Source organism: Merops nubicus, unplaced genomic scaffold, assembly GCF_000691845.1.
Source record: "Merops nubicus isolate BGI_N331 unplaced genomic scaffold, ASM69184v1 scaffold3499, whole genome shotgun sequence".
In the NCBI taxonomy this organism is placed as follows: Eukaryota; Metazoa; Chordata; class Aves; order Coraciiformes; family Meropidae; genus Merops; species Merops nubicus.
Genome location: NW_008630020.1, coordinates 62,331 through 88,518, shown reverse-complemented (window position 1 = coordinate 88,518; position 26,188 = coordinate 62,331). Strand labels below are relative to the sequence as shown.

Here is a 26,188-nt window from a genome sequence, read left to right as displayed (position 1 = left end):
TTATTGAGACAAACAGCTATATAATTTGAGAAAAATGAAATACATCATGCAATGGTTGTTCCATCTTTTAAAATAATACTATCGAATGTGTAACTAGGATGTCAGCAATTAGGAAATTGGTGACAAATTAAAAAATTGAATTATTATTGATGCAAAAGTAGTAGTTTGTTGTTCTGCTACTCTACTCACAGCAAAGGAAAGAGGACATATTTGAATCTATATGGAAATTTTCCATCTTTTACTTTCCCAAAGGTACTTATTCACTATGGGCAAGGAATTTTTCTTTATCCCTTTCTAACACAGTTTTGGCCTGACCTCTGAATCCTAATGCAAGCAAAGAGTACCTTTACTAATATCAAGATTATAGGCCAGATGGAACAACAAAACCCCAAAAAAACACCATAAGTTATCCATTCTCAGAGAAAGTTTATATTTGAAAACCATTCCTAGAGTAATAAATTACAGCCATCCCAAGGAGGCCAAGAATCTCTGACTGCATCTGCTTTAAGCAAGTCCATTCTTGGAGGATTTGAAAGAGCAGCCAAAGAGTTGATGTTCTTTGTGCATGATCTCTGGACGGATATTTGCAAGTTGACCCATAGGCCATCACAAAAGCATATGCAAACAGAATCTGTGCAAATAACTAAAGCAATATAATCCCCATGTTCTTCTATCTCAGAACAACAGAATTATAAGTAGAACATAACATTACAATAAAATACTTCTGTTAGCATGTGATTCTACGTGGGGAGCCAGGAAGTCTCAGTACCTTTTTAGCTTAGGTATAAAAAGCTCACATGTTCAGTGAGCTCTTACAAGTTGAAACACATAAAAATAAGCTCAGACGTGTTGCTCTTAGGAACTTCATCCTGTCAATCAGGTATTTAGAGAGGATTGTGCCCTATATTAATAATTTTAACACGTTTTATAAAGTATGGATTATTTTTTCTTCTTGTGACAATTAGAGTACTGACAGAGGCTGAAAGAAATGCCTGAATTTTTTACAGAAAATATATATACAGCTGGAAAGAAGTAGGTGTTTTACTTCCTTCTGAAAATATTTTCAGGAAAGTTTAATAAATAATAAACAAACATACAAATTAAAAACCCAGACAAAACAAAAATGTACTATTAATGAAGGGTGAGAAGAGAGGAGGGAGTTGTTAATTGTCTTTCTAGGGCAGTTAATGCCCCACCTAGTAGTTACAGTTCATACTGCAATCACAGGGGGAGGTTTTGATTTTCAGAATTAATAGCTTGGTCAGAATTAAAAACTAAAAATGCAAAAGCAGTACAGTTTGGCTGCCCTAGTGGCTTAGCTGGCAAAGAAGTCCACACTTCAGCCTAAAGGCTGGGACTGTCCTCAGAATGATACATTTAGCTTCTGAGGATGTGGACTTGCTTCACTTCCTAGATGCTTTGCATTTGCTCAGCTTGTGATGACTTTGATGAGTTAAAACTGAACGCAGCTTAGAGGAGAATGATCACTTTTTGTGGGTATGTGGCAGGCAACTCCCCTGTGGAAGCTGGATTACACACTAGACTCTGGGGACAGTACTGGGTCAAAGAACACCACAGAAGGAATCTAAAAATGTTACAGCTTCATTAAAGTAATTCAATAAGGTAATCCTATTGTCTCTAACAAGATGTGGTTTTATCTTGATTGTATACATCATCTACCACAACAAAACCTTGGACTGGGGCTCTCCGTGTTACCAGGAGGCAAACAATAAAAACGTGAAAGAAAGAAGAAAAAAAAAAAAAAAAAGGTGAGAAAAAGATTAGTAAAGAAATAGAAAAGAAGTGACAGCAAAAAGGTTTTTATTAGTCACTCTGTTATTCCTTAATTGCTCTTGACACTCCAGCCATTGATTCATGTTTGAAGTGATACATTTCCTTTTACTCCCTCTGGATAATGAATCTTTGGCTACTCTAGAAAATAGAGTAGCCAAAGATAAGATATGTAGAAATAAATACCATCTTTCTAGGTTCCTAGTGTAAAAGTGACTGATTAGTAGTAAAGCTCCTATCGTCAGTTATTCATTAAGCTGAGATGACATTTTTGTCTACTTTGGAAAAGACTGATTGCAACCACCAAAGTATCTGGCCCTGCCTGTGGTAGTACAACTGGCACTGCTTGCATTGCAGAGACCTGAACCTAATGAACATGCAAACAGAAATCACTTTTTCACTGCTAGAGATGGGTTACTCATAAACATGGAAATTCCATAGAAACAGGAAGCATGAAAACCTGGCTTGGCAGTGCCCTGTCCTGCTCTTAACCTGTGGGCAGACAAATGCAGCCTTTATGTAAGGCACAGCAATATTTCAAATCAAAGAGAAAATGCAAATAGAAAACAGAAAAATGCAAATCTGGAAAGAATAGAATGATAAAAGAATCCTCAGAAAGTTTAGAACACAAGAATAATAATTTGACTGTTATTTTGAGTTACTAAGTTTAATGTTCAGTTTTGGAGAAAGGTACAAAAGTTACTACTTCACAAGTGTCTCGTAGCAGTGTTAGTGTAACGTTTATCTGTTTTGCCCCTTGCCTGCTCTTACTTCTTCATCCTCACCCACATACAGAAGGCCTTCACATCCTTTATTACCAGCAAGAGGCAAATAAATGGGTATCTCATGAACTATTGTCATTACTGGCATGTCTTGTCATCACCAGGCAAAACCAGCTCTGGGACAAGGATGCCTGTAGTCAAACAGTGGCACAAATGTTCTGGAGGGAGCTGTCTGTTTGTCAGGCTGCTTTCATTCCAAATGCTAAACAAATATTATTCAGCTGGGATTTGAGGGCTGAACATTTCGTATAAGCTGCATGTCAGTGAATGAAAGGAGGGGAAAAAAAATGAGAAAGACAAGTGATTCATGAAATACTGGAATATTTAAATGGGCTCTAAAATATTTCACCTGCAAGGTTTTGAAGCGTGCTACGTAAACACTAAGAGGTGGGAATGTACTGTAGCACAGGTTAGCTACATCCACACAACACTCAGTTATGATAGGGCTTCTTTTTTCCCTGGTAAGAGACTCCATTCTCTTTAAAACATCAACAAGAAGAACCAAAAGGGAATTCCCCAAGGTCAGCTCTGAGGAAACATAAACCTCTAATTCAATAACTCCGCTACTGCACTGAAAAAGGCCTTATTATTGCAACATCCATATGGAGTCAATTGGACATTAATGACTAATCAATCCCTCCCCTTTCTATTCTACTTATAGTGTCACAAGCCATGTTTAGATTAGCCCATTTCCTGCTTAGGATCGCTCAAGATGTCTTTTGTTCTTTCAGGGCTGGCCTGATGGAGGCAGCTTAAACAAACACACGACCCAAGTGGTGCAGGAGTTATAAACTGCCATATGTGAATGAACAAAGGGGCCATACTAAAGCCTTTTGTGGTATTTGTTAATGTTTTTCATCTGAGTTTAAAAAGACCTAATGACTTTGTGGTGAGCTGATGTATGTGGCTCGTGGCTTTGCAAAATGAAGGAAATTCTAGCCAGTTATATATCAGCATATATTTTCCAAAGTGCCTTGTTTTCAGTTTTGGTGACAGCGAGTTTACTTTTTTAGTACATTTGTTTTACATATGCAAGCAAAATTCTTAATCTCATTTAAAACGCAGCACCAGTTTTCACAGCCATCCTCACAACCTGCATATATGTCTTTCCCCATTTGAAAGTCTAGAGCTAAAATTAATAGTGAAATGTCTTCTGTGTGTGAAATCAGATCAACTATTCTCAGCTCTATCAGTGGTAGCAGTTCACTCACCAGTGTTTAAAGCTGAATTGGTAGCTGGGTCGCATTATATACTGGAACAATATTTCTGAATAATCTATTAGCATATCCGTGCCTCACAGACAGACATGCCCAACTCTACGTTACTTAAATGAATTAAAACTGCTAAATATAACTACTTTCTTCATGGCTTACACAAACAGTTTTTATTTCTTGACCATATTTTATGGCAAAATTAAACCTCATGGAAATTTGGCATGGAATATAGTTAAAACAATACAACAATCTATTCAATTACATTGAATAGTAGCTGAATTAATTAGTGCTTGAGGCCTGACTTAAGCCCTCAGTGGCCAACATACTCCCACTTGTGCTGTAACATAAGAGCATGAGAAGTTATTCTGTGAAGATCTGTGAAACATCTAGAGAAACATTGGGATAAAGAAGCAGCCTCTACTGTAGATTTGGGGAGGTATGGAAATGTCGTAAGATTTCTCAATCATGCACCACTTACAGACTTCAAGACCCTTCACAGATAATTAATTAAATGCTAACAACCCCATTCTGACAGATATTATTGACAGAAAAAATGTGAAACACATTTCAGTTAAAAGTTACTCAGCCTAAGTAATGACACCAGAAGTAAGGGACTGCCAGTGATCAGATCTAATTGCAGTCAATATTCCCACGAACACTGTTGTTGTTTCCCCTATGGTGCATGGCTCACCTCAAAGGATGGTTTCATTTCATACTCAGATGAGGAAAGTAGAAGCCCACAGAAAGGAAAACCATGGACAAAATAGCCCAGCCCAAGAGAAATATTACTAATAATTATTGTTAGGTATCTGACAAGATCTATCAATACTGCAAATTTTTGTTTGGTTTTGTGGTTTGGCTTTTTTTGTTGGGTTTGGGTTTATCTTTTCAGAAAAATAGATGTTCTAACAACTAAGCAGTTATTGTTACTATATTAATCATATTCAAAGTCAAAACAATACAAAGTGGAACGAACTAATCTATTTAACAAAAAAACCTTTCCATATGAGTAGTAGCTTTATTATTAAGAGCCAGTGGAGCTCTTACTTAAACAATTTCAAATTTCTCCTGACGTGACAGTGTCACCTAGAACATCCAGCCAACATGATACTGATTTAAAACACAGGGATTAATCCTGTGATCTGCAGTCATGCCTAGTAGTATTTAAAAAAAAATCCTGCCGAACAGGGGCCACGGGACATGGTGAATTCTTCTTTCAGTCAATGCTTTGTTTTGTTCTAAGATGGAGACATGAGAGGCAGGAACTCATCACAGAGAACAAAGGCAGCATGACTTCATGTTTGATGGATGCATTGTTCAAGGTGTGGCTGAACACTGTTAATGAAGAACTTTGCTTGGTCCTATGTAGCAAAACAATGAACTTTAAAAGCTTAAGTACCTTGTGGTTTATAAAAGGGAAGTACCTTTAACAAGGGAAGAGGCTTACAAAACCATCTCCCTCAAACTGTGTGATATTAATGAAATGCAGAACACTTTGGAAAAGGTTTCAATGTGTTGGAATCACTGCTACAGTGACCCATTTCCTGCATTCACTCTGCAATTGAATCTGTCACCTGCTAGCATATGCAACATCATTCTTTGCATCCCTGTACCTGGTTCCCTCCATCCACTGTTGTTCTCCCTTGTCATCAGTGATTGTGAGGCAAGACCCAGGGCTAGGTTATGTATATACCATTTCTTCTTGCCTTTCACATGGGTGCTGATATTATAATAATTAATAATATAATTACTAAATAACATGTCATGAAGGAAGAGAAGCAGAAGTAGCGTGATAACAGGAGTTATAAGTTAACAAGTAATATTAAATGGTAGGAAAACCTCTTAAGGCTAACTTTTCAAATCTGCTTCATCCATGCATTTGGGATTTGTGAGTGAAGCCAGGAAGAGGTTTTCACAAATGGCAATGACATGTCCAGATATGCTGCCAGATTTACCTGGTTTGGATAAAAAAATGGGAGATTCCCCATGAAATCTTATATGAAAATTTACAAATTACTCTTTTTTTGAGATACCACACTTCTGTGAAACTACCCCTGACAAACTGAAACAATCATTTAAAATTTGCAGAAACTGTGAAGATATGGTAATGCCCATCCCCCACCCCCCATTTTGGACCACTGATTCTGTAAAGTTAAGAAAATACTGTCACCTTCCTACTAACTTCTGCACTAAATGATTGCTTAGACAGCATATCTCCGTGGAGGAAAGGCAAATGCTCTTAAACACTTCTCTGTTGCTGAGATCCTAAGGTTGCTGAAGGAGAAAACGGTGAGCAGTATTGACTTAGCAAAACAGACAGCTGTACAAAGAAGAGGACTTGTCTGAATCTGTATCAGTTCCTCATGCTTAGCCAGAATATATGATGTTCTTTCCTTAATGTATTCATGTTTCTGCTTCACTCCCTGTACTCAAGGAGGTAAAGAGAAAGGGCGAGATTCCTCCCTCCTCCATGCTGCATGATATAACAGTAGCTTTCTCCGTCAGCTGAAAAGTCAATTGTGTCTGGAAATGTTATGCTATTTTAGGCAGCTTCAAGCTCCTTTCGTGACATTGGAGCAATACAAAGATGTGCAGAGCTAAAAATAGGACCATGAGGTGTTTTACACCTGTGAGAGCTGTACGAGAGTGTGAAAAAAATGTCTGAAAACACTGAAGTACTACATTTAACTTTTCACTCCACTTAAAAACAGCTAAGCAATCTAACTGGTGCTTTCAGCATTTGTAACAATAATTTTCTCATGTGCAAAGATTTTCTGTGTAAAACTGCAGCCCACAGTTACTTTTTACATCCTTGTTCTAAATTCCTGAAAATAATGTTTTACTGTATAATGGAAATTGTGACGAGCCCTTAACCATAACTGTGCACGGTTAAGTAAAACTCAGGGTATTGTAACAGTGGTTGGTTGTGCAACTTCAGATAATTCTAACCAGAATTTTTTTAAATAAAGGTACTGTTACATAAGAACCAATTGTTGTAGCATGGAAACAGCAAATGAGAAAGCCATATATTTAGAAATAGGAAAAAAATACCTAAGACAATCAAGAGGTAACACCTATGGAGGACATCCAGATTTATTGTTCTGAAAGTGAGAAGCATACTAGAAGTTAAATAGTAGTTTCCTTAGAGTAAGTTTCAATGCCATGGGAAGATCAGTCCACACACCCACTGCTCAGATTTTTCAGTATTCAAAGTGGGAGTTCCCCCTGTAAAATGTTATGGGGATGAGATTCATGAAGTGGTTGCCATCAGGAAAGTGACGAGGTGGCTCTTACAGGCAGAACATCTAATTCTGATGATGTTTGCAGACACTGAGTTACTCCAGGGCTGAGGCACTGAATCTCATCTGAAATACTGTGCCTAAGTACCTTCTCCCAGATTCCATATCTGTTAGGAGTTATTCTGGAAAATTTAAGTGTATCACTCAAGTATCAGACACAAATAGATTCACGGGTGTTAAAAATGGCAACCACAATTAATGAAGGCCACCTTTTAGCATCTGGTCTAATTAACCAAGGTAATAAGTTATTTTATCTTTAAATAATAAAGGTACCCTTATGGGATTTTTTAAAATCAAAGACATATAACAAGAATTCAGGGCAATAAAAATTCCCATACTTGAGCTTACTGCATTCTCTCTGGAAACACTTCTTTGTTTTCAGACAGCTTTCACTGTTTTCTGATTTTCATCTTTCCTCTCTCAACTGCCATAGCAACTATTGCAAATATTTATGTGCGACAAATACTGGCGGGCAGAGGCATTCTTTCCTCCAGTATTTATGCAGCACTGTCACAAAAGTAGGTGATGCTTTGTCATGCATGTACTACCTGCTGTTTACACCTCTGCATAGGAGGGTGTTAAACAAGTTACCTCACAGGTTTGGATTGTGTTGGCAGCCTGCCAAGGTTATATGGCAGCTTGCCTGCAAATGTATGGTTCCTTTTTGCCTACCTCTTCAGCTGCTCAAAGTCAACCTTTCTTTTTTGAGTTAAGAAGGAACTGTGTCACCCTTTGTGTAAGCAATTATTTACTATTGGGCATATCTAAAAAGTTAAGGCTTTGAGTATATGGTAGAGGTACTCCTTTGAGGCAGTGTTGATCTGATTTTATTACTTAACAGATTTGCAAAACCCAGGCACTTGTCATGATGTCTGCTCTATCATCAGAGAGGACGAAAATTTGGAGCTGGGCAAGGTGACAGTTTCTCCCCACCCTTAGTTATGAGCTTTGTGCTCCCTTTGTAGTTCCTTTTTCTTATATTTCTCCTCGCACAGCCAAGAAATTACCTTCCACATTGCAAAGACTCCCTGTCTTTCTCCAGTTAGCTCATTCCTCTCCTCCACATGATCCCACATTCACTGCTGCTCCTGCCATTGCGACCACTCGTTGTTCACCATGCTCTGACAATTGGTTAAATCTGTGATGATGCCCAGCACCAATTTGTTCCTTCTCTGCCATTCAATTTCCCTTGCCTTTGGGCAGGTACAATCTCCCACTGACCTACAACATGCTTTGCAATGTGGCTAGCCCAAGTCAAATATGAATGGGAAGTGCTCATTTTATGGACATAAAAAAAACAGACTACTGTGAACTGCCACAAATCCTAACCAATGCATTGACTTAGCAAATCCACCATCTGAAATGCTGCAGAACCAGGTTCTTAAGCTTACTGCTGAATAAAATTATGTTCTTTGAAAATGAAAGACAAGCTTGTGCTCCTCCAAGCTTGGGTTCAGGTCCAGACCAAAACCTGTGCATATTCGAAGTAGAATTAATAAGATTAAACTAGGGCTTACTACTGGAATCAGCCAATTACCAATGGTTGTGCAGCTCACAGTCCTCAACTGGCTTGCATTCAGCCCTACTTGGAGCATAGTCAAAGATACCATGACCAAACAGATAAGGCTTAAACTCAAACAGTGACCTGGTGTATAGAAAACCACAATCTTTAAACCAAGGAATTTACAAAATAAAGTAAGAGATAGCAGGCAGTGGAAGGGAGGACACAGACACTAAGTCAATGAATTTAAGAAGAGGGGTTGGTTCCAATCCTATGCCAAGAGTTAATAAAATACATAGATGCAGATAAAGTGGACAGACAGATCCCATCACGTTATTTAAAATTCTTTTTATCTAAACTAGCAGGCACGTACCTGTCCTCAGAACTATGGTCCATGCTTAGCACACACTATTAGATTAGTGCCAAATGAAGAAGCAGCAAATGTTAAACACAAAGTTTACAGGGTCAAGAAAATTATCGCATGATAAATAGAACAAAAGAAAACATCAAAGTATGAATCAGAAGAAAAAGTTTTTGTGTATCTTTTCCCAAATTGCAAACTGTGAGGCCAAATATTTTAACTCATATTTTAACCCTGATCCTAATATATTAACACAAATGAATATGGAACTAAATGTTAAGTACTAACACAGCATTTTAATCTGTTTCCATTTGCTTTATAAAAATGAATTTATCTTCACAGTGCATCTGATTTTTCTCTTGGGAAAACAGGACACAGAGAAGTTATTGCTCTTTCACAAAATCACACAGCAAGGCAGTGACAAAACAATAACATTCAGATGTTTTTGCCCTAAGCACAGGATCCAATCAAGAAAACTATATTTTAACAGATCCAAGTCTTTGGCAGGAACAAAGATCAGATCTTGATGGAATTTGAATCCCTGACAGACTGCTGAAGAAAACCACACTGCAACCTGAGCTAAGGTAAAATCAGTAATTGTCAACAGGAATGTTAGGTCTGTTCTGTAGATTCCTATCTACTATAAACCAAAATCTTAACATACTTCCTACAAATTTCTAAAGCAGTTGACCACAACCGCAAAAACAGAAGGATCCATAAACACGGAGCACATTGCACAAGCACAAGATCCATACACACAGAGCACATTATAAGATTCAAAATAAGCAGCTCTGTCACCAAAAGTGAGCATCTGTAGAAGGAATATCTTTTTTTAGAACTTAAACAAAAAAACCCCACATTCAGATCATCCAATATTCTAAGATAACTAAGAACTGAATGCTTCAGGTTCCCCCACCTGAAGCTGAAATGGGAGTTCACCTATGGCTTCTGACTGTATTCTACACACTCTGGTCAAATGTTGTATGTGAGACGTTCAAAAACGGTGAGGTTCAAAGCTGTCTTGGCATGTCCATGCCAGTTAGCTACATTTCAGTACTGACAGTCTCAAATGTTCAGAATTATGAAGCCGCCTACAGAAAGAATGATGTTTCCTTTAAAATGATGATGTTTGGAAGAAAAAAACCCAACCTTGTTTAGTTCTATAAGTGCCTGTTTATAGTTTTGCATACCAGTCCTGAACATTTATGAGGCTTTCAAATCATGTTTTTGAATTTTGCTAGCTACAAATGTATCATATATTTTGACATGACAACTGGGATTTCCAGACAATTATATAAGTCTAATAGCTGTGGATTATTCATCAGTGGTGTCACAGTCAGTAGCAATGTTTTTGAATACAGCTTGAGCACGATTTTTAACACAGATAGCTCAGACCTGCTGGTGACTAAGGAAGTAACAGAGATGTTGGCTTATGTCATATTTAATATAGAACTCTTGTTGATGATTGTCAGGCCTCCATTCAGATGGCAGTTAGGTCACTGACACAAGCTTTGAATATGAGTTCATATCCTAGATCATCTCTGAAAGTACATCTAGTTACCATTAATCTTACAAAAGGTTTCACACACTAGGCAGGGACAAGAAGTCTTAGAAGTCATTCTGCAGTATCCTTTTATGTTTGTCTTATAATTGCATAGAGCTAAATTTAAAGAATCTCAAGACTTGTCTTATAATTCATGATTCAAAAAAAATATACGTGTAGCTTCAGCTTCTGATTAATGAGCCAGTACCACAAGCACTCCTAAAATTAAAGGAAAACATGACTCTGGTCCTGTCAAACTCAGATCACTGCCATATGTTATAGAAAAGATACAAGGAGTAGAGAGAAACCACTGCTAGATTCTATCACAAAGGCATTCCATGAAACACAGAAGTCTGGTTATATTTCTTATAACAAATTACTTGAACCTTAAAGACTGTGTCAAATCTATGGGAACCAGGAACACTTCCCAGATTTGGTCTATCTCAGCAGCCTGCTGGGATGAGACAGATATTTAGCATGTCTCTGCAAACTCTAGTTTCCTATGGAAACACATGTGCAGGTAGGTGGAGAGTGGAACTGCAGCTCCGTAGCCCCCTTAGTCCATATCAGCTGGGGGATCAGGATGCAGCCCAAACTGCACTTTCCCCAGATATGGCCAGCAGTGGCACTAAATTTGGAGTCCTTGGCTCAGGAATAAATCTGTTACAGCACTTTCCTACCCCCAGAAAAAGCCCTCTGCAAATAGTCAATATATCTTCTCTAAATACATTAAATTTTATAATTCTGAAGTTCTAAAATTCTGGTGATGTAAAACCATCTGACAGACCTAACAGCCATACACTCACTCTGTCACAACTGTACTGATATTACTTCAGAAATCTTTATTTTCTATACAACTCTGTTATTTGTATAAAAGCACACAACAAAACACAATTATCTAAGGATGTCTACAGCAACCAGCACTCAAATGATATCTAAAAGAAAATTGAAAAAAAAAAAAATACTAAAAGTAAGTAACAATGACAAAACAGAAAGAAAGGCATGAAAACAAACAAAGACTTTGAAGAATATGACTGTGGCTATTAGGAACCTTTAACATTCAATTGAGACTGAGACCTTGGCAACATGCTAAAATGCAACAAGGCTCTCTTCTTAGAGGAGGCCAAAGAAGAGCAGTGAAGCTGGTCAAGGTTCTAGAGCACACATCACACATCTTATGAGGAGCAGCTGAGAGATTTGGGGCTGCTTAGAGTGGAGAAAAGGAGACTCAGGGGAGACCTTATCACTCTCTACAACTACATGAAAGGAGGTTGGAGTGGGGTGGGTGTTACTATTTCTCCCAAGTAACAAGTTATAGGACAGGAGACAATGGCCTCAAGTTGTGTCAGAGGGGGTTTAAATTGGATATTAGGAAAAGTTTCTTCCCCAAAAGGGTTGTCAAGCCTTAGAATAGGCTGCCCCAGGAAGTGGCTTAGTCACCATCCCTAGAGGTGTTTAAGAGACATATAAATGTGGTGCTTTGGGACATGGTTTAGTGATGGACTTGACAGTGTTAGGTTAATGGTTGGACTCGATGATCTTAAAGGTCTTTTTCAACATAAACGATTCCATGATTCTAAAGAATAAGTTGTCAAGTTTCTCAGTAACCCGGTGCTGAAACAGGCGTGTATAAAAGCACAAAGTAACAACATATAAAAAACTTGTGACCTGGCAAACCCAGAAAGATCTGTAATCGTTTCATGACAATTAGAAGTGTTAATATTCTCAAAGATGAACAGAGCCTGCAGAGGCCACAGTTTAACTGATGATGTTTCAGCAGCACTGTTTTAAGCTGACTTCCACTCTAAATGATGCCTTGCTAGAAGTGTCATCTCTTACCTAGCTTGCCAAAGGTGAGGGGCAAAACTTGGGTGATATTTTGAATGTCTGTTCTAATATTCAGATAATCTCTAAATTCACCTTGTCTACAACTAGAAGGACAAATAAGCAACTCAGTTTTGAACCCCCGCCAACATTTTTTTTTTGAGCTCAGCAGAAGTATTCACCCAGCACCTCTTTTCCAGAGATATCTCTTGGCTGCTAAACAAAGTCTGGAAATCTGAATCCATTCATGAACTCATATTTCCCATGTGACCACTCACCATGCCTCAAACTGCCCCACTAGCTCTAGAGAGACGTGTACACTGTCCCTCAACTGGCACACATCACCGTGGCTTGGGTTACATATATATGTCAAAACTTCGTTCTGCACTATCCAGTAACAGGAGGGGCTGTCAGTACCACAAGGTGTATCAAGATACTAAATTAAGGACACTGGGAAGATAAAGGATGAATTGAAGGAAAAGAGCTAAAGCAGGAAAGTTGTCAGGGGCTTGAATGTCATATGAACCAGTAACTGTGTATCTGTAAGTATTCTGTTGCAACTTTTTACCCCAACTGAAGAAAAACTTATTCTTCAACATGTTGAAATATGAGAAGCTGCTGCAGGATGGAAATACCTTTATAAAGCAGTTTATAAATAACTGATTAGTCAACAAGTGTTTTTGAAAGTCCATGTATCTCCAAAGTCCTTTTTTTTCCTAGAAAAAAAACCCAATCACCACAAAACACTTGTCTGAAAGTTATTTTTTACCTACATTCTTTTGATCCAATAAAAAAAGCAAATTTTGAACTTGTCAGGTGTTTGGGTATTAATGGAAAAATTTGGAGATGTTTTAACCTTTTCTCAAGAATAGTGGCCTAACTAGAACTCGTGAGGTTGAAAAAGAGCAAAATTATGATGGAACAGAAGTAAGCTGTTTACTTTTACAAAAAGTAAATTTGTTGGCAAAATGTTGCATAACATTCTGTCTGCATAGTACATTACTCTTACTGTGACTGGGAGAGTTCCCACCTGTCTGCATGTTCTCTTCTAATGTACCATGGAGTAGAGAGGATGCCAGTGGCCTCCACTTCCACAGCACGCATGGTAACCCTGCTAGAGACTAAGCTCAGTCTTGATAAACACTGATTTCCACTGTGCCTGATACATAGCACCCACACTGAAATTAATGCAAAGGCACTGAAGGTTTATAGAATGAGAAAAACATTTTTGTATAGAAGATGTGGAATATTTTTCCATTATCATTTGACAGCTGCCTGTCAGGAACATTGTGCTTGTTATATCTTGAATAGTTTGCAAGTACATTGATGGGTAGACTTCTTAAAGAGCTCTAACTTTCTTCAAAGCTGCTGAATCCTGAAGAACTGGTGGAAGAAAATAGATATGTATACACTGCCTTGCTGAGATAATTTTATCAATCAATTTATCAAAACAGCTGCACTGCTGAAGGGCCTAGAGGGTTATATAGTCCTTTCATGCAACTGCCCTTTGCCATGGACCTACTACAATCTCCCAAAAGCACACAGAAGTCATTTGAGTGTTCCCTGGGCTGTAAGCTAGGCAGTAGTTATGACACTGGCAGCATTTCAGCTGCACCATTCTGTGAAGTGTTGTTCAGCCACCCGCAGTCAGAATTAGAACTCACCTTCTGCATCTTCTGGTCTTGTAAGATCGATGACACCAGGCCCCAGTTTTCCATCTTCATTGGGTTTCCCTGTTAACTGTGGGCCTAAATTTTCAAACCTTGTTCTTTCCTGGAAAAGAACAGAAGTAGTCTTAATGCTCCATGTAGGCTACTTCTCATTATATGCCTGTGCATGTGTGTATGCATTGATACATGCCTTATTTCTAAACTCTGAATAAATAATGAGTGCATTTAGTTAGAATTTTAATTCAGGGACAATTTTTTTACAGATTAGGAATGTTTGCATCTACGAAAATCAGATTTAAATGTGAAACAGACACAGAAACTTTGAGATTATTTTGATCTGCACTGCCATCACGCATAAATGATTGTACATGCAAATACAAAACACTCTTGGCAGCAAACAGTGCTGATCAATGCTGCTCATTTTTTCTTTCCACTTATTTTCTAACTTAAACTGGAAAAGACAATCAACATTTGAGAGACATGAAAATTCAGAAGTTGAAATAAGAGTTTGTATTAAAAGATACTGCTAATTTAATGGAAAAAGCACTTTTTCCCTACCAAGAGATTTAAGTTTGCATTCATACCTCTGAGAAAACACAAGTCTGAATTTTATGCAAGAAGTTTTCAAAGACAAGTATTTGAAGTAAGGAATAATAGATGACAGGACTGATATTATTACTTTGTCTAGGAATTTAAATTGTACCTCAGTGGAAAGGGAACCTAAGGAGATTTTTTTGAATTTAAAAAAAAAAAAAAAAAAAAGGTGGGGGGGTGGGGAAAGAATGCACACTCCTAGAAAAACAGAGTGCTTTGGAGACCTGGAGACCTCCATAGGAAACCTGGAACTGGAAAGCAGAAACTGAAAGGTATTTTGTGTTAACCCAGCTCCTCAGTCTACTGGACCAGGGCACTGTAAATGACAGTGTAACACTGTCTCCCAAGAGCAGTCTCTGTAGTACTGTGTATCAGTAGCAAAGCGTTCAATGGTTATCATTAATTTAGTGTTCTCATTTGAAGGAACATAGCATGTTTTCCCTCTTGCCTTGTTGTTACCTCTTCAGACTAAACTTGGCATTATGTTATACTTGTGAATGAACGAAACCTTGTTGTTCATTACTATGAAACAATATTAAATGTCATGTCAGCTTGAATTTGCAGACATGAAATACCAGCTTTCAGCTCTATGAACAGTTTCTCCATGTTATACTTAATGCATTATGCAGAAGTAGAGTGCTGATTGCTGTTCAGTCTATTGTTCAATGACCTATTTCTGTGCTGTGCATGCTAGACAGAAGAAGAAAACGTTAGGAGTTTCCCTCCTGAAATACAGAAACTTGGAAACGTTCTTAAGGACAAAACATATTTCATAGCTTTGACTCCTCATTTCCTCCACCCCTAAATACTTCTGCTTTCCATTTGATTATTTTTCTATTATCTTTCAGTAATAAAACCCCACCATGCCAACAACTGAGGAATTCTTTTGATTCCTCATTTGATTCCTTCAGCCATGGATTTTTAAAATTATTTTGTGTTTAATTTGCCAAGGAAGACAAGAGAGCATAACTTGACACTGGCTTTGTCACAACACGCAGCTGAGGCATTTCAGGTACTAACTGCATTTCTAAAAGTTCCTCAGAATCTTCCAGTTGTCAAAAAAAATATTCTGCATTCTATATTTTTTGTTAACTTCTTATTTTCTTCTGTAAAATCTGTAGTTGATGAAGGAGCTCAGATATACAAAGAAACTCAGAAGAAAAGGAAGAGTTTAAATGCAATGTGACTGCAGAACAGCACTGCAACACTGGAGGCCCAACGTTGTCCTGAAAGGTGTTGTGCAATGTAAGAGTACACCTGAATCATCAGGATGGGATCTGTTTTATGGGTAGACAGAATAAAAAATAAGTTTGTCAAGGATTCTGCGTTCCGTTGATAAGGGCTGATTTGCAGTTGAGATAAAAACAAAAATCTGTACTAAGAAAACACCTTTTGGCACGTAGATTGTCTCTTCGAAAATATTTGTGCTAAAAGCTTTTTCTTATGTTAATACAGCACCTGCAGTATTCTTGGAAGAACAGCCTTTAAGTGTGTTTCAGAAGAAGGAGAAATACCTTTCTGCTATAGAAATCAACAGACCCTGTTACATATCAATATGAACATTTGGAATATCTTTCTAGTCATTCAGTCTCTTTGGTTTTTCCAGAAAATATGCTGGTAAAAAAAAAAAAAAGGCAGGGAGGTGGGGGTGGTGTAGAAGAAGGAAAGAAAATTTCTGAAAGAATATCAATATTTTGACATGGAAGGAGAAAAGGGAAAATTACATGATAAGGTTCCGGAACAGTAAAATGAAAGCCCTTACATCAGAGAAATACCTGCTCATGTTAACCAAAGATGTATTTATAGTTATTTCATAATCCCCATCTCCTAATTCATAGAATGCTGTAACAAAACTAGCTACACTGAAGTCTCTGAAGGGCTTTTTCTTTTGCTTGCTTTTTTTTACTGAAAATAATCTTCACAGTGATTGTAATTCTTTTTTTCTGTTTTTCAGTATTTGCATTGGTTTTAGACAAATTCAGACAACTTTAAAAAGCAGAAAAGAAGTTCCTCAATACTAATAAAGTTTTAATCTAGTAGATAATTTACAATTCCATGGAATACAATAAATTTGTATGAAATTCATTATTAGAGGAGAAAAGCATCCCGCTAGGCTCCAATCTATTTTCATGTCTTTCCTCCCATCTTGAATTCATCACACAGAGAATAGTTACTTGCATTAAGAATCCTTTAAAAGTACACTTTTCTCCTAGTATGAGCAAGGACTGAGAGGAAGACTGATTCTGTACCTAATACTCCTATATGAACAAAGATGGACCTTCATTACAAGTAAATTATGCATAGCTGCACTCACAAATACGTTCCCTTCACGTGTCTTATATTTGCACATGTGTACATCGACTACTGGATAAATTGCTACCTCCTTAATCTAGATTAATAGAAAATTTTGATGAGTTTGTAATAAAGTGCACAGCTATGGAGAGTGCAGGTGTTTTTTTTCCCCATGAAAAAACATTTTGGACCTCTGTTTTGAACTGAATATTTTTTACTGGGTATGGAGCTTACGCTGTATAGTCACATTAAGTGTTCCCATTTAAATTTCAGGAGAAAGGGTTAGGACATGACACTGACAACCCTTTCTCATGACTAAATCAACAAAGTCAATTGGAGTTTACACTAGAAACCTGAAAGCTCTTCCCAGTGCAATTCAGACCCTTTGTGCTTCTCTGTATGTTGAACACACAGTAAAAATAATAACTTCTTTAAAATGAGGAAAGGAAGAGAAAAAAAAAAAAAAGAGATTCTTCTTGGGAGCCAAATCTTAATTATCCATTCTGTGATATGATTAGGCACTTATTTATGCATTGTCAGTCACAAACATGCAGAAAACGTAAAAGTTATTGAAAAAATTAAAGTCTGCTCAACTGTCTTGCAGGACTGTTGGTTCTCTAAGTGCTTTGAAATTATGATGTATGAGGTAGATGTTGCATATTAAATAAAGATATTTAAATTATAAAGCCCCCGTTAGTGAGAGCTGATGAATGTTAAATGTTATGAGCCACAAGGCTGTGGCATCCATCATCTTCACATATTATCACAGTCAGTGATGGAGCAGCCCCAGTGATGACAGATAGACTGCTAGATAGTTATCCCTTATTGCCAGAGTCGCCGAGCAAGCCTTTCCACCCCTTTGGCATTATTTTTAGCTTTGCATTAAATTAGCAACTTTTCCGTCGTGTTCTGGCAGAAAGTATCAATTCTTTCTTCATGTGTGGAAGGTAGAAGAATGATTTAGTGAGGCAAGGAGTAAAGGACAAGGAAGCAGCCCCTACTTCTGAAACGGCTGCAAACTTCAAATGACTAGAAACAAATATAAAATTGTGATCTCGTGAAAGAACAGCAATGAAACAGTAAGCACACAATAATGGCTTTTCTCTGCACTTAGATAAAAGCTGAATTTTTGATGTGCACAGTATATTTTCATAAAATTTTATATACTATGTTTTATACACTTATTGGCTATTCCATAATAATGTGTGTGCTAACAGTAAAATTGCTCTTAAATTTATGTGTGTTATTTATATGTTCCCACGTAACAATGCTTTTTGTTGTAAAAAATATTCTGTTTATTAATGTAACTTTACAACCACTGCATCCAAGATCCGTGGTAAATTAATGACATTTTTATTATTTTATAGTGGCATTAAATTTTTACTGATCACTCCATCAAACAGAAGCAATAAAGGCCATAATGCAAACTGGGACACTTAGATCAGGGGAGCAGGAAGGCATTCCATATAGTCTGAAGTAAACGGCTTGCTATAAATGATATTTATACCATCTTTAAGGATGTGAGAATACTTGGACAAGTTTGGCAAAACTGTTTCTGTAGTACCGTGGATTGTGTACTTAAATAACAGTTTACTTGCCAGCAAGACAATTTTTTTTTCAAACCATATGCGAGAAGATGACTGATTGCATCCATCTCTTGAAAAATAATATACGAAATGTAATAATACACTGGGCACCCCTCCCTCCTGGATTACCAAGGCTGATCCGACTATACCCATGCCTCAAATTATTTCAGCATGCTTGCTTTTTCCACATCTGAAATGTATGCTTAGTCTGAAATGGAAAATGGCATGCACACTGATCGTTGTGTAAAAGATTTAAAATATATATTTTTTTGCAAACAAATACTTTTTATTTAAGTAGACGTGTTTGGACAATGATGTAATGCCCTTCATTTCAACAGACTAGCATGGAAGCAGTTACCAACATTAATCTAAAGAGCCAGTCTCTAGAAACTGAATTAATACGGGTCATTCACGGAAGCCACAGAGCATGTGACTGAAGGGATATTATTTCTTCTGAGGACAGCACGTTACTTAGAATGACTACAAACAATTATCACATGTTGTGTTTAAGTATGAAATGTATTTCAAATGAATTATTCCATACTCGATGTTCTAGTAGCTTATTTTCTAACTGTGATCTATTCCAGTCATATGCCATGGTCAGTAAACAACAGGCAAACAACTTACTATATACGAAACATAAAAAGGACATTTTCAGCAGAACACAGAGAAAATTATTCCCAGTTTGAATAAAGAGGACTTGAAAATCCTATTTTTTTTCCCCTATTGGAAAATAAAGATACAAACATCCCAAGTTTTTCACCTTCGTCTTACTACTTTTTAATGGCTGGGACTGAAAAGTTAAATTACCCTCCACTTAGAATCTTTTGCAACATCTTGGCACAGCAGGGATAATTACAAATTGACTTTCAGCCTTATCTCTGGATATTTTAGTTATTATGGGTTGGAAGTTTAAACATTAACCTTATTACAACAATGTCAATCATTCTACTGGTGTGCAGGCACGCAACTGCTGGAATTCCTTGGATGGCGAAGCAGATAAACGTAATAGTGGCATTATTGTTACAATTAAAAGCAAGGCCTTTGGTTTTGCAGAGCCGTGGTGAATATCTAGAACTTCTTCTCAGCATCACAGAAGCAGGAGTTGCTCCCAGACACCAGAGAAATTAATTTAGCAAAGCAGGCAGACTTCTTATAGGAATGCTGGCATTTTAAGATATTACAAGCTACAAAGTGTTTATTTTTCAACCACTGATTTACAGATTGCACAAATGAAAGATATGATGAGCTCTACGATGTTGACACAACCTGACCTTACTTTATGTAAGTGGAATACCTGAATTCAACGATCTCAGGAACCAAAGAAGCACAGTTCAGTGAATTTTCAGCACAACATACTACCGTGCAGTTTTTGGAGGCCCCTGTGTTGCTCATGTTCTTCTAGTACTATCTTTGCATGTTGAACATATAGCATGGACCAGCATCCCTGCCACAGACTACACAGTTGTGTTATGGTACAGTGCCTCAAAGCAGAGAGCTTGCTTGAGAAGATATGGGGAGGGAAAAGCTGCTAGGTCCCCTTTTAAATATATTATTCCATCTTAAGTTATAAATGAAAAGTGAGAGATTAGAAGCAGATAATGGGGAATTTACAATAAAATTTCTTTGCCTGACTGGCAAGCCTAAACTGGCTTCCATGCAACAAAGTGATATATGCAAGACCATCACAGGCAGAAAATATTCCAGGTTCTGGAGTCATATTTGAGAACTGCAGTTTTATCAAAATTTAAACTGTCTAGAGAGCAGTTTGAAAATGGAGTGCCAAAGGCAAAAAAGTCACCAGATAAAGAAATGCAAACCCAAACAGCCTACTTGTAAACACTCTCTCTAGCTAATGACTTTGGAAGACTGATTTCAAGTCTCAGAATTCCTGGCACCCTGGTTAGTGTGATCAGTAGCCATCTTGATCTCCAAACACAGATAAGAGGGATTTAGATGGATTCCCTGATTATTTGGAGCATTAGCATTCAGCACATACTAATAAGTTAGACAAGTGCATTGAAGCTCACCTTTAAAAATATTTTTAAAAAGAGAGAAAAGAAAAAAGAAAAAAATACCACATAGCAAAACAAACAAGAAAAACAGAGAGCAAATGTTTCCACCCAAGTAGGATATTATGCCCTCCTACACATGAAGTATTGACATTCCCATAACTATTGCCACACTTGCAGGGACTCCTAAGCTATGGATCTGCGCTGGTTAGATTACTTTCAACAGGATTACTGCACTTACTGAGCCCCCTTAACCAAATGCTTTATGCTTTTGTTCATATGGTTTTAATATGGTTTTAACCAATTGCAAGGTTATTTATAAGTTTGCAACTCCCCAGTAGTTAGAGTTATGAAGCATTCAGACTTAAGCATATCCAGTTGTGTGGTAACCCAACTACTGCTTTCATGCGGTTTCCAACTTTTTCTTCATGCACAAAGGCATGATGCATGGCAGGATCTGAGAACTTTCTGATTAACTCTTTATTTCTGCAGCAAATTCATACAGCAGCCTACAATAAAGTGAGAAATCAACTAATAAGTAAAGATTAAAAAAAAAAAAAAAAAACACATGAACTGTGGGATTCCACCTTAGACTGATGAGAAGTCATTAGTCCTTGAAAAACAAAGGGACAATCAATTAAATTAACAGCTGGTAAATGAAAAGCAAACAAAAGGAGTTACCACATTACACTCTGCATAATAGGGCTGTAGAATTCACTAGAGGTCAGAAAGAGTCCAAAACTTGGGCTGTCACTTGTTTTTTAAAAGAGCTGGATAATTTTATGACTGTTAATAACATTTGTAGCAACACATGCTAAGATAATCAAATCTCCTGTTCCAGAGTGTAAGCTGTTCAACTGTCGGGGTCAAAGAGAAATTCCCTCGTTCTCTCTGCTGTTCCCTTCCCTCCTGACCAACATCCACAGATGATTAACTGGGAGCCTTCTAAGGAGAGAAGTTAACTGTTTTTATAACATCAGGTATTGCTCACTAGATTTAAGGAAGAACTGGTAAATGGCATAGAACACACCTATTTACTCTGTAATTAGAACAAAACTGAATGCAACCATTCAAACAAAATACATTTTCTTTCAACTGAACACATATATGTGCATTGTTGTGAGACAAAAATAAAAAAAAATTTAAAAAATTACAATTGACATACACTTCAGCTAGGAAGCAGCAGGACTGGTGGGTTTTTTTCTGTGCTGTAAATTGACTAATGGAAGCAATTCAATAGCTACTCTTGGACCTTCAGAATGGTCATTCAAATAACACTTGAGCTACAAGAACAAAGGACATGGCAAAGCCTAGTAGAGTAAATACTACAGAGGAATAGTAATACCTATTATGCTATATTTCACTTGCATTTAGCAGCTGACTGGACCTTGTCAGTTATCACCTCATTTTTACCAAGTATTTTAAAATGGAAACCTTGAAATGCCATATTTTTACCAAAATTAGACAATACTATGATTCTGTACATTCCTCTGCATGCTTCCCCAAATTTCTCTGTTTGTGATTAAATTTAATTAAAAGTATTGTCATGCATTAGAATCAGAACAGAATTTAGAAGATCAGAGATCTAGTTACTAGCCTCAAAACTGTGAATCTCCTTTTCTCTTAATCATCTAGTAATATATTCTAGGCTGAAAGCAGCTTTAGCAAGAAGCCACAGCAGTATAACAACCAGAAAAAAAAACTATTCTAGGTTCAGGACAACAGTTTTTGGAATGGAAAAAAAAAAAAAAAAGGCAGAAAAGAAGTCACCAATTTCAATTTCATTGCGGTGTTCTGCAAACCTCAATAGCACAAAGCAAATTCAGCTGCCCTCCACATAAAATTGGGGAAAGAGAGGTCTTTAAAAAATCCAGAACACACACAGAGACATACACACTCGCCACTGGTCAAAGATCTTGAGAAGCAATGTGATGTTCTTTTATGAACAACATGGAAATGTAAGCACATGCAAACAGACATATATATGTTTGATTTGAAACCTATAGAAACTGAAAGACAGACAGATGATGTTCTCACAGATACTTTCATTCCCTCATTTCAAACGTGCCTTATGATAAGCATGTTATATTTTGTGACACGATTAAACAATACTGGGAAAACTGTGATAAAAACGCACTACATGCAATAATCAATTATCAGATAGCAATAGAAGCACTTTTCCTAACCTACATGTAGGTAGTATCTATCGAGGTTTAAAAGCAAATTGTTCAAATGCTCTATTTGAAATATTTTTACAATTAAAGAACTAAATTTCAAGGGAAATATGATTCTAAGTCTTGTGCATTTTATTACAGCAATCTTTGAACATGTATATTATTGTACACTGTAAGTATAAATTCCAGTAACTCCCTTAGGGTATATCCTCCAGGGCTTTGGAAGGACACATATTTAACCCAGGTACTCTGAGTGAGTCACTAGGGTACCTATCCCTTTTGTTTATCTCCATAAGCCATGCACGCCTCTAGACATGGCTGTTCCATCCCACTCTCAGGAAGACACCTGAAGTAGTTTAAATTGGTGATGCAAAAGACACTTGGGCTTAAATGTTCATATTCATATTTAGAATTAGAAATGCAATCAAGGCAGTTAACAAAATCCCACCAAACGCTACTGTTTTCAAGTCTATGCCTTGCCTTGTGCTGGATGTAAATACATAATTGCATACCATGCATATATAGATTAAGTAGGCTTTTTCTGTATTTATCAAGCTGGGTTTGAGGTTTTTTTTTTAATTTTCTAGCTTTTTAAGTATACTCTTTCAAGGCTGCATTTTATGATTGTTGCTTATACGTTACTCTGTTTATACTCAGGTCTTTTTTGTTATGTTCAGAGAGAAAAGAAACATATCACTAAAGAATGAGGATAGGTGACAATGGAACAATGATAATAACATCATTATGCAGTGTTTTACTTCTTGTACCCCCATCACTGCCATGTTTTTCTCTGATTATTTCAGCCTCAGGAAAATGTGCTGCTTACTGTGTATGTCAGGAAGGCAAGATTACTGTTTGCATGATTACAATACCAAGTATGATGTACATAATGCCTGTGATAATATAGATGTACCCCTCAACTAGCTCCTGTCTTTAATCTTCATGCAACAGGAAAAAAACAAAACAAAACAGTGAGTTGCAAATTCTTGGAGCCTTTTATGGGCCTTAATCGTGTAAGGTGCTGAGTACTTTCATTCCAGCCCAACAGAGGCTTCAAGGACATGGATTTAAACTCTAGGGAATACTGATGTGCTTGTATTAAGAATGCACTGTTGCACTTCACTGAATCAGGGCCAAAGCTCATATGTTTACACTGAATCAGAAAATAAAAATCAAACTACTTCTTTTTGGGCTGAAAAAGATGCTTTCTCCTTCTTATTCATTACTCCTTTTTTCCTTTGAGACAGGTAGGTTGAAGGCTTTCTGGTATGAAGAAAATTTTTTCTTGTTTAGGAATACAACAATAGAAAGCCAAGAACACAGTCCTGTAAGGATTTAGGCAAGTGGACGAGACCTTGCATTAACACCATCCTAGCTGAAGGCAAAGGAACAACTCCTTATCAGTGAACTGGCTATGTTTACTCACTTATCTTTCTAATACAATCAGAACTAGGTTGCTAATAACTTTTTTTAAAAAATTTGTCCTCAAGGATAAACCAGCCCAAACTGGATTTATGAACACTATAAAGTCATCAAAAGACAGACAAAAAAAAGTAACTGATAAAGTAGGATAAAGGTTCCTTTTGCTACATCTGACATGCAAATGCAGGCAAATGCATACTTCCTGGAAACTGGCAGCAATTTACATCTCTCAGAAGGAGTAACTCTTCCATGCAGGAAGTATGAACCAAAACAATGCAAGAGAGAGTACTTTAAGAAAGTAACTGAAGGCTATGCAATTTTTTCCTGCAGAACCAGGCACCCTTACACCTGAAACTATCTTAAATGCAAAATGAATACCTACGGGCTGAAAAAATGATGTGGTTTTACTGCTGCAATATGCACAGACAAAACTGCTAGTCATCTGTAGCTAATGCCACTGGCAAAAATCCATTCTCTAGCTTTTCATTTAAAGCAGAATGATTTTATAAACCTTGTTTTGTTTTTATCATGAAAAGCTCGTTTCAAATTTCCCACATAAGATACCCATTAAAGTACTCTTCAGCTCAATGCAACAGTGACAGTTTAGTAAATGCTTTTATACCTTAACAGCCAATCTTGAATGGGAGTTTCACCCACAGAGCACCATTAGCCACTTATGTCCCACTTAAGACCTATTTTTGACCTCGTTTTCAGCATAAGCATAGACTGGGTCCTGCTACATCTCTCTGCATTTAAAATGAACTTTTTCTCTCTTTTCCCCTATCCTCATTCATCCACTCTAGATGAGATATAATTCAATTCACTGAAGGAACATTCCAGCACTTCATTCCGGTGCAAGGTTTTTGCTGCTCTGTGGACAAATACAATCTGTGAGTTAGAGGGATGTCCTGCCTCACACCTTCCTTACTTTCTGTGTACTTGTATACCTTATAACCGTGGACATATTTTCTAGCTACGTCTTACAGGAAAGGAAGTAATAATGTCCTGGGGAAGCAATCAGTATTTTTGAGCTTTTTACTATTATATATGTAGACAATTGTAATACCTACCACTGTGCCTTAGTAGCACTCAATTTTAAAAAGGAGGTTGGTATTGGTATCTCCAGGCACAGAGGGGAAATTATTATCTTCTGGTTACCCAGAAAGTCAATGATTAAGCTGAGAACTGAACCTGGGACTTCTGAACATTAGGCCAGTCCAGTGGCTGCTATGCCACACTGCCTCTGCCGTAAATCTGTTTGATGGATTTTTCAGTCATGGAACATTAAAGGCTCTGCTCTTGTCTAATGAATATGTTTAAAGAAAACAGGACAAACAAAAGCAAATGTAACACTTAAATTATCTGAGATGTACTGCTTTGATGTCACACTTGGATAAAAGATTTCCTACTCCAGACCTACGTATGCTTATACATACTGAAAAATATTTTAGCCAGTACCACTAGCTGGCACGCTGGTATCTATTTATGTCTGAATAGGGAACATAATCAGTTTTAGTTGGTTAAGTACAATCTGAGCCAACTTTTATAATATGACCAAAAGCTTGGCAGTGCAGTAGCAGTGGCAAGTAGCAGAAAATTGCTTACAGAGTTATTTGCCAGATTACTTCAACGATTTACATTTGGTTTGCAAGAGAGTTTGAAGTATTAAAAACTTAAGATTTAGGAAAGCCTTGGACTGTGGATTTTTGTTCCTAGTTGCAACAAGATGCACAACGGAGGGTTATGATATAGTATGACTGACTAAATGAAGCATTTTTTAATATAAACCACCTGAAACATTTAGGAGCAGTTCAATTTGAACTGTTAAGATGTTTTTTTAATTGAAGATTTGGAGAGCCAATTGATTTAGATTAAATGCTCAACCTTTCACATCTACTTGTTTAAGATTCATGTTGACATTGTACTAAATACGGCCATACAGTTTGTATTCCAGATAAATTGATCTGACTACAAGCCTCACTCTTTAGTACGATTCTTACTCCAAGATAAATCAATATTTAATATCTCCTGCAACAGCACCAGTAGATAATTTTAAACCTTTTCTCCATCCCATTAAGTTACCTTTAAAAATTCCTTATACAAGGCTTCACAGATGACTTCTG

The 26,188-nt window shown here is 37.1% G+C and overlaps 1 protein-coding gene across 1 annotated transcript in view; it reads right to left on the bottom strand.

The window, feature by feature from the left end:
* SOX6 (SRY (sex determining region Y)-box 6) overlaps positions 1-26,188 on the bottom strand; it is a gene marked incomplete at its 5' end in the record, with an annotated part of 92,924 nt that overhangs the window by 13,190 nt on the left and 53,546 nt on the right. The window contains one exon of the mRNA XM_008947113.1: positions 13,980-14,088. Within this exon, the coding sequence (XP_008945361.1) occupies positions 13,980-14,088 (109 nt within the window). The remainder of the gene's footprint in view (positions 1-13,979; positions 14,089-26,188) is intronic.